Consider the following 15,034-nt stretch of genomic DNA (forward strand, 5'->3'; position numbering starts at 1 on the left):
TCACCTCAGGCGTGTTTTGTCGCCGGGAGCTCGGGCAGAGGCCGAGGCCGAGTCAAGTTTATTGGACAAGAAAGAGCGCAATGGATCTCGGTGTAAGAAGGCAAGGCACTGAAAGAGGGTGAGAGCAAACTGGCCTCCTCGGTAATATGGAAAAGCGTTCAAGTTCTTGCACTTGCAGGGTTTGTCCCTAAAATGATTCAAACATTTCGGCCGTCGGCGACTATAAACCTATCAGCCAAGCGCGGCAACTACGATTCTCCAATTGCAGATCGAAGCCCGACACCGAGAGATTGCCTTTTTCCCTCTAAAGCTTGAGGAACATTCATTCGCATAAAAATCCCCTCAAGATTATTACCCACAAAACTCGCCGCGACCACAGCGTGAATCTCATACTCTTTACAAACTCAAAAATTTCACAAGGGAAAAAGCTATTGGAAATTTCCACAACTCTGGAGCTAGATCTCCCATTTCCGGTCTTTGTTCCTTCTATCTTCGCAACGGAGGCACCCGAAAGAGACAAAATGAACCCGCAATCATCATATATAAAAAGGACAGACATCGGGCCAGCGATATCCCATCCATGTCTCTCGTTCGAGCAACCCTGACTCTCGTCCAGGCGATAGCGCACCACTCTGCGATGACGCCTCCCAATCCTACACCAAAAAAGGGACGTTATCATACTGAAGAGCTGTACATCCTCCAAATCGCACCTTTTATTTTCTGGGTATGTTTTTTTCTCTTCCTCCTTCGTCGTGTGCCCCCCCACCACTCACCCTCACCCGCGGCCCTCGCAGTTGCACTCTGTAGCCCTATGGATCTTCGCTGCCTTCGAAACGCTCCTCTACCTCACCACCATCCACCCCGCGCCCACCTACGCATCCCCCGCAATCTGCCCCGCCTCCTCCTCCTCCCCCGCCTCCTCCTCCCCACACGTCCTCCCCACAACACTCTTCACCATCGGCTCCATCCTCATCCTCGCCGGCTCCGTCATGCGCCTCGACTGCTTCCGTGCCCTCGGCGAACTATTCACCTTCGACCTAACCGTGCACCCCGCGCACAAGCTCGTCAAGACGCGCCTATACGGCATCGTCCGCCATCCCTCCTACACCGGCTCCATGTTCCTCGTAGCAGGGATCGCCCTCGCGCACCTGACGCGCGGCGGCTGGGTCGCAGAGTGCATCTTCAACGACTGGAGCCGGTGGGCCCTCTGGGCCCTCTGGTGGACGTGGACCATCTCGGTGGGGATCAGCAGGGCCCGCGCGGAGGATAAGCAGATGAGGTTGCTGTTCGGCGATGACTGGGTGCAATACGCTCGAGACGTGCATTGGTGGTTCGTCCCGTACTTGCTTTGATTCCATCATTGATGCCATGATGATCCCCCATTCGTCGATATCTCGCCGGGCCCCGGGCGTAACATACTGGTTTTATGTAGCATAGATAGATCGTTCGACGAACCCGCATGTGACTGACTATCCCACTTGGCTTGGAGTGAGATTGATGACCCTGGACCATGCCGCTCATTCGACAGCGTCCAAAACTCGAACACGCGACTCGGACAATGGGTATGGCCAACGGACGATTTACACCCAGAGACGCCTTCTGATGTCGAAGCGTATAGCATATGGCAAGCACTTCGTCGCAGAAGCTCTCTTTCAGCATGTCCCGGTATCTGCGTTCTTGCGGGCTTCCATATCATCACCGACCAGAGGACTCGAACATACGCATGACCTATGTAGTATGTTCTCCGAGGAGTTCAGCAATCTACCTCAAGGATAGATATTCTAGTGTCTATCTAATGGACAGCCTGAGAGTCGATCGATATCATGACCCCCCGACCACTCACCTGTGAGAAAAGTGCTCACAAGACCAGTTACATAGCACTCCGCACAAGCACTCCATCACCACCAATAATGTAATACTTACCACCCTCGCTTACAGGTTGAACGTTGACAGTCTATAGTTTTGTAAATGAGAACGCTCGTATCTGCCTTTCGAGATGTTGGGCACTCCTCGATCCCCAAAATAGCCTTACAACACACCTCTCTTCACAAGCAAAAAAAGTTTTACATCTTAATCGCCGCGTCCATCACTTTCTTTTCAAGCCTCTGATGGAAATAACGGTACCTCGAAGCTCGCTCGCACGTGGTGGTCCTGACAACGAAGGCTTGTCCTTGCTTAATCACCTCGGACTTGTTCTCGTCGCCTTTTTGCGAGTTCAAAGTACCGGCTTCTCGAAGTAGGAGGAGTCTTCAGGTCTTTAGGGCCTCATCGACCGTGCACGACGTCCTCTCTTCGGTGTCTGTTTGCTCGAAACGTAACAGATTCCACGGGGGTTGGGAAATCGGAACAATCACTGGATCTGGAATTGAGATGAGCAAAAAAAACAACATACATGGACATGGCTGGACAACGGACCGACCGAAGGATCTAACGGCATCGAAATACCCTGAGCGTAATTTTGGCGCCGTCTGAGCGCTGCTTTTGCTAGGTGGACAGGACATGTGAGCTGACTGATGTAGGGGATTGAAGGTGGCCGCCTGCATCTAGTAATTGCAGCCTGGATAGAGATGTTGCCAAAATAGTCTCGCTGTGATGGTAGGTAACACCGACCGAAGGACTACGGGTTTCTATGCCGCGAGGAGGGGCTACCAGACACGCGCCAGGTAGAGCGAGGACCTCTGCGACCTGGATTCCATGATGGGGCCGCTGAGGCGAATGAGCGGACGGTGCCGTAGATAATAACCTGAAGCGTATCACTCATGAAGCTGAAGTTTGATGTTTTCTCTCACTTTTCAAAGCAACAATTGGATATTCGACCGCATATATGCCGGTCGGTGGACGAGCAGGGAGCTATGTTTTCATGTTGGCTTGGTGGCTGGAGAAAGGAGAATGAAATGTGTATATGCGGGGCTATCCTGGGTGGTTCAGATGTACAGAACCGGGAACTTTACGAGGATGGTCAGATTCCGGACTGGAATATAGAATATAACAAACCATGGCCATAGATAGATATCCAGGTGAGGTAAAGATATTCGTCACGTCTGGCGCTGCAGAAAAATGGACTTGGTGTGACTCTTCAGAGCAATATTTGACGCGAGTCCGGTGACGAATATTGAACCGTGCGTTCGGTACATAGATCTCCCCGCACTACCTGTCGTCGAGGTATGAAAGGGTAGCCTCCTTCCGCCACTGTCTACTCGTAGCCGACTCAGCTGCTGCGGCCACGATATACGACTACGACGTGGCACAGAACGTCAAAGCTCCGAGTACGCACCGACACTCGAACTACTGCATCCCAAGATCCAAAGCTTGAAGACGAGCGATTTTCTGAGGGAGACGTGATTACGTGTCGAGCAAAAGAATGAAGGTCAGGGTCGGAGGGACAATAATTATGTGGCATATGGCTGTGATCAGCGCGTCTTTTCGTCCCGTCTTCCATCAGAGAAATCTTTTGTTTGACTGTGACGGGGACGAGGGGTGCGGCGCCATGACTTGAACAAAAGCAGACTATGCCATCTAATTTGTCGTGTCCGTCCCGCCATATCACCACGCCGCCCTGGCTGAGTTTCGCGGCTTTCTCTCCCGAAATCATGTACATGTGCGATGGCGATGGCGAGTCCTAGTTCCGACGCGATTTCGACAGGAAGGCATCAACAAGTACCAGTTCTCGAGCCAAAAAGATCTGCTTTATCACTTAGGTTCGGACGTTCGAGGACACGGATGAGGATGTGGGAGACGCAGTCGCACTCGTTGATAGTTTACCATCTATGATACAAGGATAGACAAGTCTAAACATATAGCGAATCAATGCGCCTCAATCAGAGAGTTCTAGTCAGTGAACCATGTCAGTGGCAGAGGACTCGAACACATAGTGAAATCAATGTGCTTCAATCAAGAGTCGACCCTCCTCATGAAGGACGGGCATCCGCTCTACGATATTCCTGCGGACGACCATATTTTCACCTTCCGATCCGATGGAGACTCTGAGGACTTTAAGAGAGGCGAACCGGGATGCAGAGAGCGCGGTATCCAAGAGTGCCCATATGTCGTTTCCGCTCAGCTGTTCGAGCTCCTTTTGATTGGGGAGTGGAGGGACTATGACGGTGAGGTGCTGGAGGGAGGCTGGACCGGTGCCTTTCTTTACGCAGAGCTCGAGGAACTCCAGGCCCTCGAGGAGGAAGGTCGCCTCGTGGCGGATGTAGGACATGACGTAGTCGACGACTGGGATACGGGAGAAATCGAGGACTTGGGCGTTTGTGAAGAGTTTTGGAGTTTCTGTTTATACACGTGGATTAGGGTTAGATACTAGGGGAATGGAGATGATACACGCACTGTCATTGGGAAGCATGGGAGATACAGACAGTTGAGAGAGTGTGTGACGAACGCCGTTGAGGATGCTTTGTATTTCGGATACGTCGCGTAATGGGATGTGGAGGCGAAGGCTGCGCAGCGCGTACAATGGGATATTCATGTCGTTCGCACGCCAGAGGAAAGAGCCATCGACGACGCTCCCTCTCGGACTCGGAGGGGAGGACACACCGGTCAGGTTGAGTGACTTGAGCTGGGGGAAAGAGCGGATGCACCTGCGGAAACTGTCCGCGGAGGAAAACTCGACGCCCTCGAGGGTCAACGAGGTGATCACGGATGTCATGGACCCGACGAGGCTGTCGTCCCAGAAGTTGCCGCCGCCGTCGATGTGGAGCGTGTCGACGTTGGGGAGGAAGAGGATGCGGAGCTGGCGCGCGGCGACGCTGCCACTCCTCGCCAGGAGGTCGATGGAGTACACAAAGTGAAGGGAGCGGACGAGGTATTGGACGGCGGGCGAGCTGTGGCATACGTCGGTGAATTTGAGAAAGGCGAGGTCAGAGGATATGCGCGTGGTACGGAAGAGGAGGGCTTGCGCGTGCGGGCGGAAGGTGCGCGAGAGGGAAAGGCAGGTTCCCAGGGCTCTGGGGTCGTCGGCGAGTTGTTCGATGATGAGGTCGATGAGCTCTTGCGGGAATTTGTCCATGGTGGTGTTGGTGTTGGTTGGTGGATCTCCGAGATGAGGGTTGGTGAGTGAGAGTAAAAAGAAAAGGAGTAGAGAGAGAGCCGTACTAATGATCAATTATAGAAACATGACAAAAGGTTTCTCTGATGTAAGACAACAAGTCGCGTTCATCACAGCCACATGCCACAATTATTGTCCCTTGCTTTATACGGCCGACCCTGACCTTCATTCTCTTGCTCAACACATAATCTGTCGAGTGCTCGTCTTCAAGATTTGGATCCTGGGATGCAGTAGTTTGAGTGTCGGTGCATACTCGGAGCTTTGACGTTCCGTGCCACGTCGTATATCGTGGCCGCAGCAGCTTCGGCTACGAGTAGACGGTGGAGGAAGGAGGGAAGGGAGCAATAAAGAAGGAGGCCACCTTTTTATACCTCGACGACAGGTAGGGCGGAGAGATCTGTGCCACCGAACGCACGGTTCAATATTCGTCACCGGACTCGCGTCAAATATTGCTCTGAAGAGAGACACACAAAGTCCATTCTCTGCAGCGCCAGACGTGACGAATATCTTTACCTCACCTGGATATCTATCTATCTTCGAGGTCGGTCATGATCTGTCATATTATGTCTTCCAGTACGAGTCTGACCATCCCCGTAAAGGTCCTGCTCTCTACATCTGATATATCGTCTTGGCATCCATTGCTCTTCAGTGTTTTGGGGAGTACGCCAACGTCATCGACCACGGCATTGCCAGGTGCAATGGTGACCCAACATTTCCATCTCCAGCTGATACGAAAATTTAGCTGCCCTGCTCATCCGCAGACCTGCATATATGCGGTCAAGTATCCAATTTTGCATCAAAAATCTTATTGTCGCACCAACGCACAGTAAGAAAAAAACAGCAACTTGAAGTGCGGTAGGCTTCGGGTTATTATCTATGGTACCATTCGCTCACTTCGCCTTTGTTCTCCAGTGCGGCCCCAAGATTATTCATCATAGAGTCCAGGCCGCAGAGGTCCTCGCTTTACCTGGCGCGTGTCTGGTGGTAGGAGGCAGCCCATCCTCGTGGCATAGAAGCCCATAGTCCTTCGGTCAGCGTGTCTATTTCGGCGACACCTTTAAGGCTGCAATTCCTGGATGCACGAAAAATGCGGCCGTCCATCTTCAATCTCCTACGTCAGCTCACTTGAGGTGCCGCAGAATCACGCTCAGAGTATTTGAATGCCGTTAGATTCTTCAGTACATTGTCCAGCCATGGTCCATGTACGATCGTCTCTTTTTTTCTCATCTCGCTTTCAGATCCAGGGATCGTTCCGCGATTCTCGAGCCAGTATGCTTTACAAAGGGCCTCGGCGCTTTGAACCAAACCACGTCGTGGTCTGGTCCTTCAGGCTCCTCAATGATAATGTTGACGAAAGAAGCCAACGTCTTAGTTCGCCTTGTCATACCATCTATCATGGCTTCGATGGTGATCGAATTATCGCTACCGTTCCGTCGATGCATTACCTCTTGGGTCAATAGATGCTGAAGAGATGACATTGTGCATGGTTGATGATGACAACGAAAAGGCCATCCCGATGACGAGTCGATGTGAATACTGCGACCTTGGAAGGAACGTTTATAGTTATGGAACGAACACTGGTGACATGTAGCTTCGAGTTTCCCGAATCCCAACAAGAGTCGGATTCACCACTTCATACCAACACCCTTTCCAATACTCGGTTAATTTGCTTACTATTCCTGATTTCAATGACAGTCTTATTGCCAGCCCATTCAATGAAATCTGTTCAACAGCGAAGAAATGCCTTTCCAGCATCAAATGTCATTCCGGAGATGGTAATACAAGAGTCACGGCGCTCGTTCTCCAAATATGGCTGACGATGGATCGCGTTAGAATCTTCGCGGGAGGTTGTCGGCATTTGTCCTCTGCTTGCTATAACGCATCTCCCGCACATTGCCTGGCCGGCATACAGCGTTGGAACGGTCTTCTCGGCTCATCTGTTATTGTCCTTGCGGCGCTCAGGCCATTCCCTCCGCAGTTCGCCTCAGCGTTTGTGCGGAAAGCATCATGCCGATATTAATCAGCCTGACCCTCATGGCTCGGTAGGTTGCAGGTATTCGTGATCTGCCTTGGCGCCCAGGGATCAATCCTGATCCTTTGGGTGATTTTTCGGATTCAGAACTGTCAGCTACGATATTCACTGTGGATGTTCCTCGCGAGATCTGCAGATCCCCTATCGGTAATTCATCGGGAGCCTCTTGCACCTGACCGACATTTTAATGCTTCAAAAAGCCACACAGGCCTACCGCAAGCCTTAACAGTAAGTATGTTTTTCGCAAAGTCTCTGGGCCTTGGTCTGTCCACAGCCGTCGTCTCCACCGTTGCTCTGACAATCGCGAACAACAACCCTCTGATCTACTTTCATGGACGCTGGGATAGCTCCCCAGGAAGCTGGTGGTGAGTCGCGGCATGTTCAGGTCGCGCGACTCGACTTGGACCGCTGTGATTTTACAGGGCAAGCACGGGGTTCAAGCTGTACGTTCAAAACCTACAGACGCTCTCTCTGGATCTGCAAGCCGACTCGTCGAGCCCGGTCGGTCTGGGAGTATCCGTCGACTATGGTAACTTTACGTCGGTGAACGCCTCTCCGGGAACGAATGTCATCCCCTTGGGATCCCCGAACGCCTGTGGTAGTGTCGTCCGGATCAACGCTTGGGGGTGGCAGAATGAACGGATGCTTCTTCAAGATCTGGTGTTGAATTCGGTAAGCAGGTTCTGTTGCCCCTCAGGAATACGTACATACCGGCTGATGGTGACGAACGACAGGATGCGGTCCTGCTGCCATATGAGGCCGCGGATGTTAATTTCCTATTCATCGGCGATTCCCTGTCTGCGGTGAGGGGTGTTCTTCTGCTATAACTGATTTTGGTCTGAACTTTTGAGTTGTACAGGGACAATACCTTCCTATGGGCGTGGACCAAGCGTGGCCTTTTCTCATCGGAGAAGAGTTCAAGGCAGAAGCCACCGTCATCGCCCAGCCATGTATCGCTCTGGCGGTGAGTTTTTGTCTGCTATTCGTCGGTGGAAGACTAACGGCCCCCCTTCCCCTCCTCCTCCAAGGATGTAGTCTCCTGCAGCAACCCACATGGGATGTCTGTCCAGTTCTTCGACGTATAGCAGACCTGTGATTATTGTGGGAATTGCTGGCTGACGTTCACTATTAATAACAGACTGAGGACCCAAATTATATTGATATGCCCGACCACGATTATACGACACCATGGAATTTCTCCAACGACAAGCCGACTCCTACGCATATCGTCATTCATATAGGGTGCGTTGCGTTCGGGTCTGCGAGTCCGTGCTAGATTGAATTTTATCTAGAGCAAACGATGTCTCTCACGGGGTCTCCGCATCTCAGTTCGTCACGGTAAGCATATGGGCGGTATGGTATGCGAACGATTGGCCCGATTTCATGCACGACGTTTTTCTAGGTATACCTCTCCTTCCTTCAGCGCCTCCGTACGATCTACCCCACACAGCCGATCTTCGTGTTCACACCTGTACGTGCTGTGCTGTATCCTGGGCCCGACTAATCACTAACGGGTCGGTCGGTCGGTCTCCAGTGGGGATGGCCCCAACCGGATGGCACCGTCGGTTATTACTACGTCGGGAGTTACGAGCAGATAGTAAGCCAGAGGTAGCGAGCGGTCCCCACCCACCGTGGTTCTGGTCCCTTCGCTTTTTGCTCACTCACTGTCCGTGCGCAGCCAGGATCCTAACGTCCATCTCGTGAATACGACAGGCTGGGTCGCGTATGGTGATATATTCCCGGAGTATGCTTTGTCCGACTCCCTGGGGAGTGACTGACTGACTGACTGACTGACGTCCGAATAGTAATCTGCATCCAACCGTCGCTGGTCATCAGAAGATTGCGGGGGAGTTTACGACGTGGCTGGCGAACTGGGGCTTGAGGCCGGCGGCTGAGTGGGCTACGCCCGTGTGAGGGTTGAGATCTGGGTGGGGTGTTTTTTTTTTGTTTTCGTGCGTGCTCACTCATTTCTAGTTTGACGGTGGTGGTGTTTCTCTGTACGGACCGCGAAGCAAATGTTTGATTGTATTTCTCTGTTTGTTGGAGTTCCCCTTGGAGTGGGCGAGGCGCGTGGGAGGTTGACGATGAATCGGTGCTCTCTAGCGCATTGGCATCTGCTTTGAAAAGTCGCCTTACGGAACATGCTTGCGGCGATCTCCCTTGAGACTTGGAGCAGATGAAGATGCACCTATGGTCATATCATTCGCTGTCAGAGGGAAAGACAGATCAGATGCGCAAGTTGCGACAAGTAGTCCTCTTTGTGATGTCCGAGTCGCGAAATGAGGTACAGTTCAAACCCTCCATTCCAATGAGATGATATTTCTGGCATTTTTTACGTGCATGTGTCGTCTAGTATGTATCGTGCTGCCGTTGCAGTTGATCATGTTCCACGACGAGACGCGTTCCTACATGAACTTAGTGTGTGTATGCGCGAATGAGCCTTGGTTTTGAATGGCATGTTTAGAAATATAATCTCTGTTTTGGTGCTACGTATCACTTCATAAAGGAGAGTGGTGCAAAGGAAAACGTCTGACGTTATATCAGGTCCAACGCGGCAAGGAAAGGGAGTCGCCGAGAATGCTAAAAGTTTGTTACGACCATGGCGCAGATGACTCAGATGCGAGGAGGTCGCCATCACACCGAGACACTAACATACATTGAGTAGCTCGTGAAATCACCAAGTCCAAATCGACGCGTCATCATCGAGTCGACGGGGTGTTGGTTTGCCTTGACTGTGCGACTGGCTTGTCCTTATGCGAAAAGGTCCTACATCTCGTCTCCTACCGCTGGTGGTGGCCTTGTGCAAAAGCGGGAGGACCATAGTGATTTTCGTGATGGCAAGTGAAGAGAGATGGTGTATGCTATGTGCATGTTTACGGTCAGCCTTATGGTATGCACCAGATGTGGAACAGAACCGTACAATGGATGTGGCGGGGTGAGAACACCCTTGACAAAGTCGCCGAACCAGGATGAGCTTGATGAAGGAGAGTGACAGAGATGTCATTGCCATCAATAATACCATTCTAATCTCTGATAGGACATCGGTTAGTACACTTGAATCTGGGTTCGACTCCTAGTCGGGGAATATGAATAAACCGTGTCATTTTGTACAGAGTCGTCTCGGGGTTTGTAGCTTATCCTGTTTGTATTTTTGTATACCTTTGTCGAGGAATGGCATCACAAGTGTGCTACACCTCGAGTGAAGGTAGCCCGTTACCAAAAGATGTAGTATGAGCTCTTGTAGCGTATTGGCTGTATACGGGGACATAGTAATTCGGGTTCAACTCCCATAAGAAGCACTCATAATATAGCTCTGAGTTAGTCACTGTTTTTTTCTGGGGGTGTATTGATTTTGGGGTGTGCAGAGTATCAAGGTGCCTAGAGTAGCACTGTCATTGGGCAGTTTCAAATGTTTATACAATGTAACTGAAGAGAGAGATACAACAAGGACTGTGCTCAGGTGGAGGACACTGAGTAGGCATTTGCTTTCGTACCTTCACTTGCATGAAGACATGTAAGTGCAGGATTACTATGTGAGCTGACTAGCAGCAAAGTATGCAGAGACATTTGTTGTGACCCTTTTTGCCTTTCACACTGGATCCTGGAAAGAGATGAATACAAGTCCACAAAAAGTCTGCAGGTGACATACTGTCAGCTGTCCAGTCACATTTCACACAATGAGCAAGCATGTACTCATTCCAGCTGCTTCACTCCTGGCTCTGATAGGATACTGGATACAGGTCCAAGCAAGTTTGACTCCCACTAGAGCATAAGCAAAATGTCTGCATAGCACCACTTTGGACAACAACATGAAGGAGGACTGAGGAGCATGTATTTGGCTAGTGAGGGATGGAAAGCAATAGTAGAGTGCACAGCACTATAGATACTCAGTCCCTACATTGGTCTACTGTAACAATGTGTGTTTCTGACAGTATCCTAATCAGTCAAATCCACCAAGCACTAGACAGTACACTCACATGGAGATACCTATGTCTCTTTCCTTGCTTCCTATCAGTAGCTCACTACACCCAAAGAGCAAGTTCAAAAGAAAAGTATGGTGGATCACAAGAGGAGAGACATGAAGGAGTATGGCAGCTGTCAGTTTTGAGGAAGAGATTCTGCATGGTGAGCTCTACTGATGTCAATGAGAAAGGCTTAAAATGTAGTTAGTATAAAGGTGAATGAAACCTGAGGGACATCATGAACCTCTACTGATAGACCATCCTCCTTCTGCACTCAACCCAGCATACATCAACAATTCCTTCTTGCATCAGATATTGCCATCTCAACTGCAACCAGCCTCTCTTTCTCTACTGGTCTAGCATCTCTCTTCTTGCTCATATTGCAGCCCCATCATGAACACCAAGATCGTAGGCATCTTGATTTTGGTCAACCACACAGCAAATGCAGAGGGATCAGAACAGTTAATAGAGGTCTGGTGAGCTGGCATGGTGGTCAAATATTGAGCAGAGCTATACAATATGCTGTAGATGAGAGCAAGTTTCCAAAATGGGTTTCTTCAACTGCCAGATATAGAATTCATTCTTGCCTGTCAAGGACTACAGTACCATGGGCATACTCATCTGATGGGTAGGCAGTCTAATGCAAATTTCATATGGTCTAATAGCATATAAGATATGAGATCTGGATTCAATTCCTCCTGAAACATTATTGTAGGTTTGAATTGGAGAGACTCTTTAGAATCAGAGTTCAAGAATCTGCTTGGTTCAAGAGAGAAACTTGAAGGTCATGCAAAAGTCATATGAGCTGGAATAGCATACAGTAAACTAAAAAGAGCAAAAAAAAGTTTCACACATATGCTAAGTATCTGTGCTCAGTTTTACATGTCATTTCTAGACTGAACTGTCAACATTCAACAATTGATCTTGTAACTTTGAAGATATTTTTGATGTCTACCCAGCTGTATCTGGAGCATCTGAGCTCTTGAATATATTAAATGCCTTTGATACATGGTGATTATACTCCACTGATTCACCATTAGCCTTAGGGAAAGCCCAAATACTGTTTGACTTGGAAGTGTCAGAAGTCCTCTATGATATTGTAATGCTTTCTTTCAACTCTCAGATTAATGTCCCCTTAGTATTCAGCCTTTTTATTGCTATTATTGTCAGTTGAGCTAACTCTAGGAATCTATCTAGCCACTTTTCAGAGATATGAGAAATCTATAGATTGAAGAGATACTAAGTATAAGAAGAACTTCAATCCTTTTTGAATTCAATTCAGCATCTGGATTTAAAAATTAGTTCTGATATCACCTTGTTGATTGCATCATGTGTTTGAAGATGGATTTGTGGTATAAATAATGGGTTTTTATTGAATGTCACTCTGTGCTATTCATTTTATGAACACTCACTTACTTCTTTCAGATTGATATCAATTTTTTGAGCTTTGTGACAAGTAAACCTACCACACCATCTATACACTTGGCAGTAGCACAGATTATTTGCAGTCAAGAGCATCTTGGCATTCTGAAGCAGTTTATGTTTCTATGAACTCAATGATGAAACCTAATATCTGCCAGGCTGAAGAGTCTCTGGAACATCAGTGAATGATGTTGATCAGTTACTCTGATGTCTTGAATGGCTTTGCACATCTTGTAATGACTCTTCAGCCTTGTCATTCATCCTCAGACTTTCTCTAAGAAGTATTATATATAAACAACACAGTTTGTGTTGGAAATTTTACTAGTCCTCTCCACATCTCAAAATAGCATGCACAGTACAGCAGCTATCTTCACTTTCACCCTCCTTTGATCCATTCATGATCAGCAGGTTGGCACTTACATGGCTAAAGACTATCCTATACTCACTGTCAAGCAATGCTCTGATGGAGGTAGCTGCATCATGCAGTCCAAGTCAGTCATTCTCAACTCCAACTGGTATTAGCTCTATAGCACTATCAGCTACACCAACTGCTACACCAGCAACTAGTGGGATGCCACCCTCTGTCTCAATATTGATACCTGCACTGCCAACTGTGCTTTGGATGGCATAGACTACTCTGACACTTGTGGTATCTTGACTAGCAGTAATGCTCTCACTTTGAATTTTGTCATCTATAGAGTCAACATCAATGTTGAAAGCCATGTTTACTTGCTTGACAATGAGAGCATATACCACTTTTTCAATATAAAGAACAAGGAGTTCACCTTTGACATTGATATATCCAACTTGCCTTGCAGATTGAACAGAGCTTTGTATTTCATATAAATGGATGCTGACAGGGGTAAAATGAGATTCTCCACCAATATTGCTGGCATTGCATATGGTCTAAGCTACTGTGACACTCAGTGTCCCTAAGACCTCAAGTTTATTGATGGACAGGTATGTGTCTTATTTTTCACTTTTTAAAGTGACTTAAATATTCTGACAGACAAATATATTTAACTGGACTGATATATCTGCCAGCTCTGGTACAGGCTTTTATGGCATATGCTGCAATAAGATAGATATTTGGAAAGCCAACTAACTATCTGTAGTTTTCACATCACACATCTGCTCTAGCATCACTGGTCAGACTAGATGCTCAGGCACAGTTCACAGTAAAGGCAATAAGAGGTACAATAGAGTCTGTGACAAGAATGGCTATGACTTCAACTCATGGTATATGAGTGATGAGACCTTCTATGGCTCCAGACTGTCAGCATCACCTCTAAGTCCAGCATCATCACTCAGTTTCTCATCTAACAACAATAGAAGAGGGAATATGTCTGAAATAGAGGTGCCTGAAGGATGATATTTGGTCTCACCAGAAAGTGAGTCTGGATGAGAAGGCAGTGAAGAGTAGCTCACCCTTCTACCAATCTAAGTAGTCTTTGGGTGGTTATAGGCACCATGATCAGTTTTATTGCAGGTGGTGCAGCTGTGAGAACAACTCCAGAGGTACTTCTCTCTGATGTATCTGTCTAAGTTAAAGTTATGATAAGGAGCCATCTGGTCAGTACCTAGTAAGCTCTTCCTTGCCATGAGAGAAGTGGTTACCTTTGCCTTATAGTAGAGAAAGAGATGCTTGCCTTGTAACTCCAAGTCAATCTTACTCCACCTAGCATAGTCTCTATCCATCATCTCCTCCTGATACTTGGTGAAGAAAGCCATGTGGTATAAGACTACTGCATGCCATTTGTATTCAGATGTAATCCTCAAAAGATGAGCTGTATAATGAAAGAGCTGAATACCAAGCAGTGCTGATTTTCCAGATGGCTGAGCATGTATTATTAGAATAGAGAAATACATTGAGAGGGGATCAATGATGGAGTTCAGAGTCTTGTACTCTTTTAATGCTGCATTGACATTGGAGAGCTTGAGCTTGGTACTATTGAGTTCTGGAGTCTTTCTTTCAGTTTTATCTCTGTGCTTTAGGTTCAGCTTGTAGATATCAGAAGCATGAAGATCATATTGAATTACCATCATAATGATGGCCACCTCAACTTCTGGGAACAAAGAGAAAATAGAAGGTGATGTACCAGTGGCAGAATTTGATATCAGAGGATCTAGGAAGAGGTCTGCACTGGAGGCTGGAGTAGCTGGTTGATCAACCATCAGAGCTGTCAGAATTAGGCTCACTGTAGCTGCTTGCACTTGCTTTGTTACCAGTGTGGTGAGATCAGCTACTTGCTGAGCCAATTTCATAACATTCTTGGAAGTTGGTGTTGACATATTGCTGGGAGATGGGGGTTGAGAGGTTACATGGAAGGATGACAATGATGAAGAAAGAATAGATATGTTGATATGATCCATATTGGTGTAAATAGTTGCTAGCAGGGCTTTGTGCTCATCCTTCAATATGTACTTGCCAGTGATCAGATGTCTCAGTGGGAGATCACATTTGGGTTTAGCCAGGATAGAGAGGGGATGAGACCAAGAAAGAAAAGTTCTATATATACTGTAACTGCAAGCATTAAGTGAGAGAGTAAGAAAGTTCACTGCTTTTCA

The 15,034-nt window shown here is 48.1% G+C and overlaps 6 protein-coding genes across 6 annotated transcripts; 4 read left to right on the forward strand and 2 right to left on the reverse strand.

The window, feature by feature from the left end:
* Positions 1 to 386: 386 nt before the first annotated feature.
* BT62DRAFT_338250 (uncharacterized protein) lies at positions 387 to 1,560 on the forward strand. The gene is made up of 2 exons (XM_043180554.1): positions 387 to 724; positions 795 to 1,560. Exons 1-2 carry the CDS (start codon positions 581 to 583, stop codon positions 1,350 to 1,352), a joined length of 702 nt encoding a protein of 233 aa, XP_043036753.1. The 5' UTR covers positions 387 to 580; the 3' UTR covers positions 1,353 to 1,560.
* Positions 1,561 to 3,461: 1,901 nt separating this feature from the next.
* BT62DRAFT_935209 (uncharacterized protein) lies at positions 3,462 to 5,157 on the reverse strand. The gene is made up of 2 exons (XM_043186887.1): positions 4,333 to 5,157; positions 3,462 to 4,275 (listed from the first exon to the last, which is right to left on the reverse strand). Exons 1-2 carry the CDS (start codon positions 5,009 to 5,011, stop codon positions 3,878 to 3,880), a joined length of 1,077 nt encoding a protein of 358 aa, XP_043036754.1. The 5' UTR covers positions 5,012 to 5,157; the 3' UTR covers positions 3,462 to 3,877.
* A 1,405-nt stretch (positions 5,158 to 6,562) lies between these two features.
* Positions 6,563 to 7,063, forward strand: BT62DRAFT_338090 (uncharacterized protein). The gene is made up of 2 exons (XM_043180553.1): positions 6,563 to 6,825; positions 6,884 to 7,063. Exons 1-2 carry the CDS (start codon positions 6,616 to 6,618, stop codon positions 6,926 to 6,928), a joined length of 255 nt encoding a protein of 84 aa, XP_043036755.1. The 5' UTR covers positions 6,563 to 6,615; the 3' UTR covers positions 6,929 to 7,063.
* A 253-nt stretch (positions 7,064 to 7,316) lies between these two features.
* Positions 7,317 to 8,996, forward strand: BT62DRAFT_903929 (SGNH hydrolase; the record flags this gene model as incomplete). The annotated part of the gene is made up of 11 exons (XM_043183540.1): positions 7,317 to 7,447; positions 7,505 to 7,754; positions 7,817 to 7,885; positions 7,942 to 8,046; positions 8,111 to 8,161; positions 8,221 to 8,324; positions 8,375 to 8,420; positions 8,485 to 8,553; positions 8,617 to 8,690; positions 8,761 to 8,826; positions 8,888 to 8,996. The coding sequence occupies 11 exons, from the start codon at positions 7,317 to 7,319 to the stop codon at positions 8,994 to 8,996; spliced, it is 1,074 nt and encodes a 357-aa protein (XP_043036756.1).
* Positions 8,997 to 12,886: 3,890 nt separating this feature from the next.
* On the forward strand, positions 12,887 to 13,571 carry BT62DRAFT_982138 (concanavalin A-like lectin/glucanase; the record flags this gene model as incomplete). Its single annotated transcript, XM_043189654.1, has 5 exons — positions 12,887 to 12,961; positions 13,034 to 13,299; positions 13,327 to 13,392; positions 13,427 to 13,430; positions 13,476 to 13,571. The coding sequence occupies 5 exons, from the start codon at positions 12,887 to 12,889 to the stop codon at positions 13,569 to 13,571; spliced, it is 507 nt and encodes a 168-aa protein (XP_043036757.1).
* Positions 13,572 to 14,071: 500 nt separating this feature from the next.
* On the reverse strand, positions 14,072 to 14,554 carry BT62DRAFT_845874 (uncharacterized protein; the record flags this gene model as incomplete). Its single annotated transcript, XM_043182456.1, has 1 exon — positions 14,072 to 14,554. A coding segment is annotated over one exon (483 nt), but the record flags the coding sequence as incomplete, so codon positions are not given.
* Positions 14,555 to 15,034: the final 480 nt, after the last annotated feature.

This window comes from Guyanagaster necrorhizus (assembly GCF_019112545.1).
Source record: "Guyanagaster necrorhizus MCA 3950 unplaced genomic scaffold BT62scaffold_24, whole genome shotgun sequence".
NCBI classification, from domain to species: domain Eukaryota; kingdom Fungi; phylum Basidiomycota; class Agaricomycetes; order Agaricales; family Physalacriaceae; genus Guyanagaster; species Guyanagaster necrorhizus.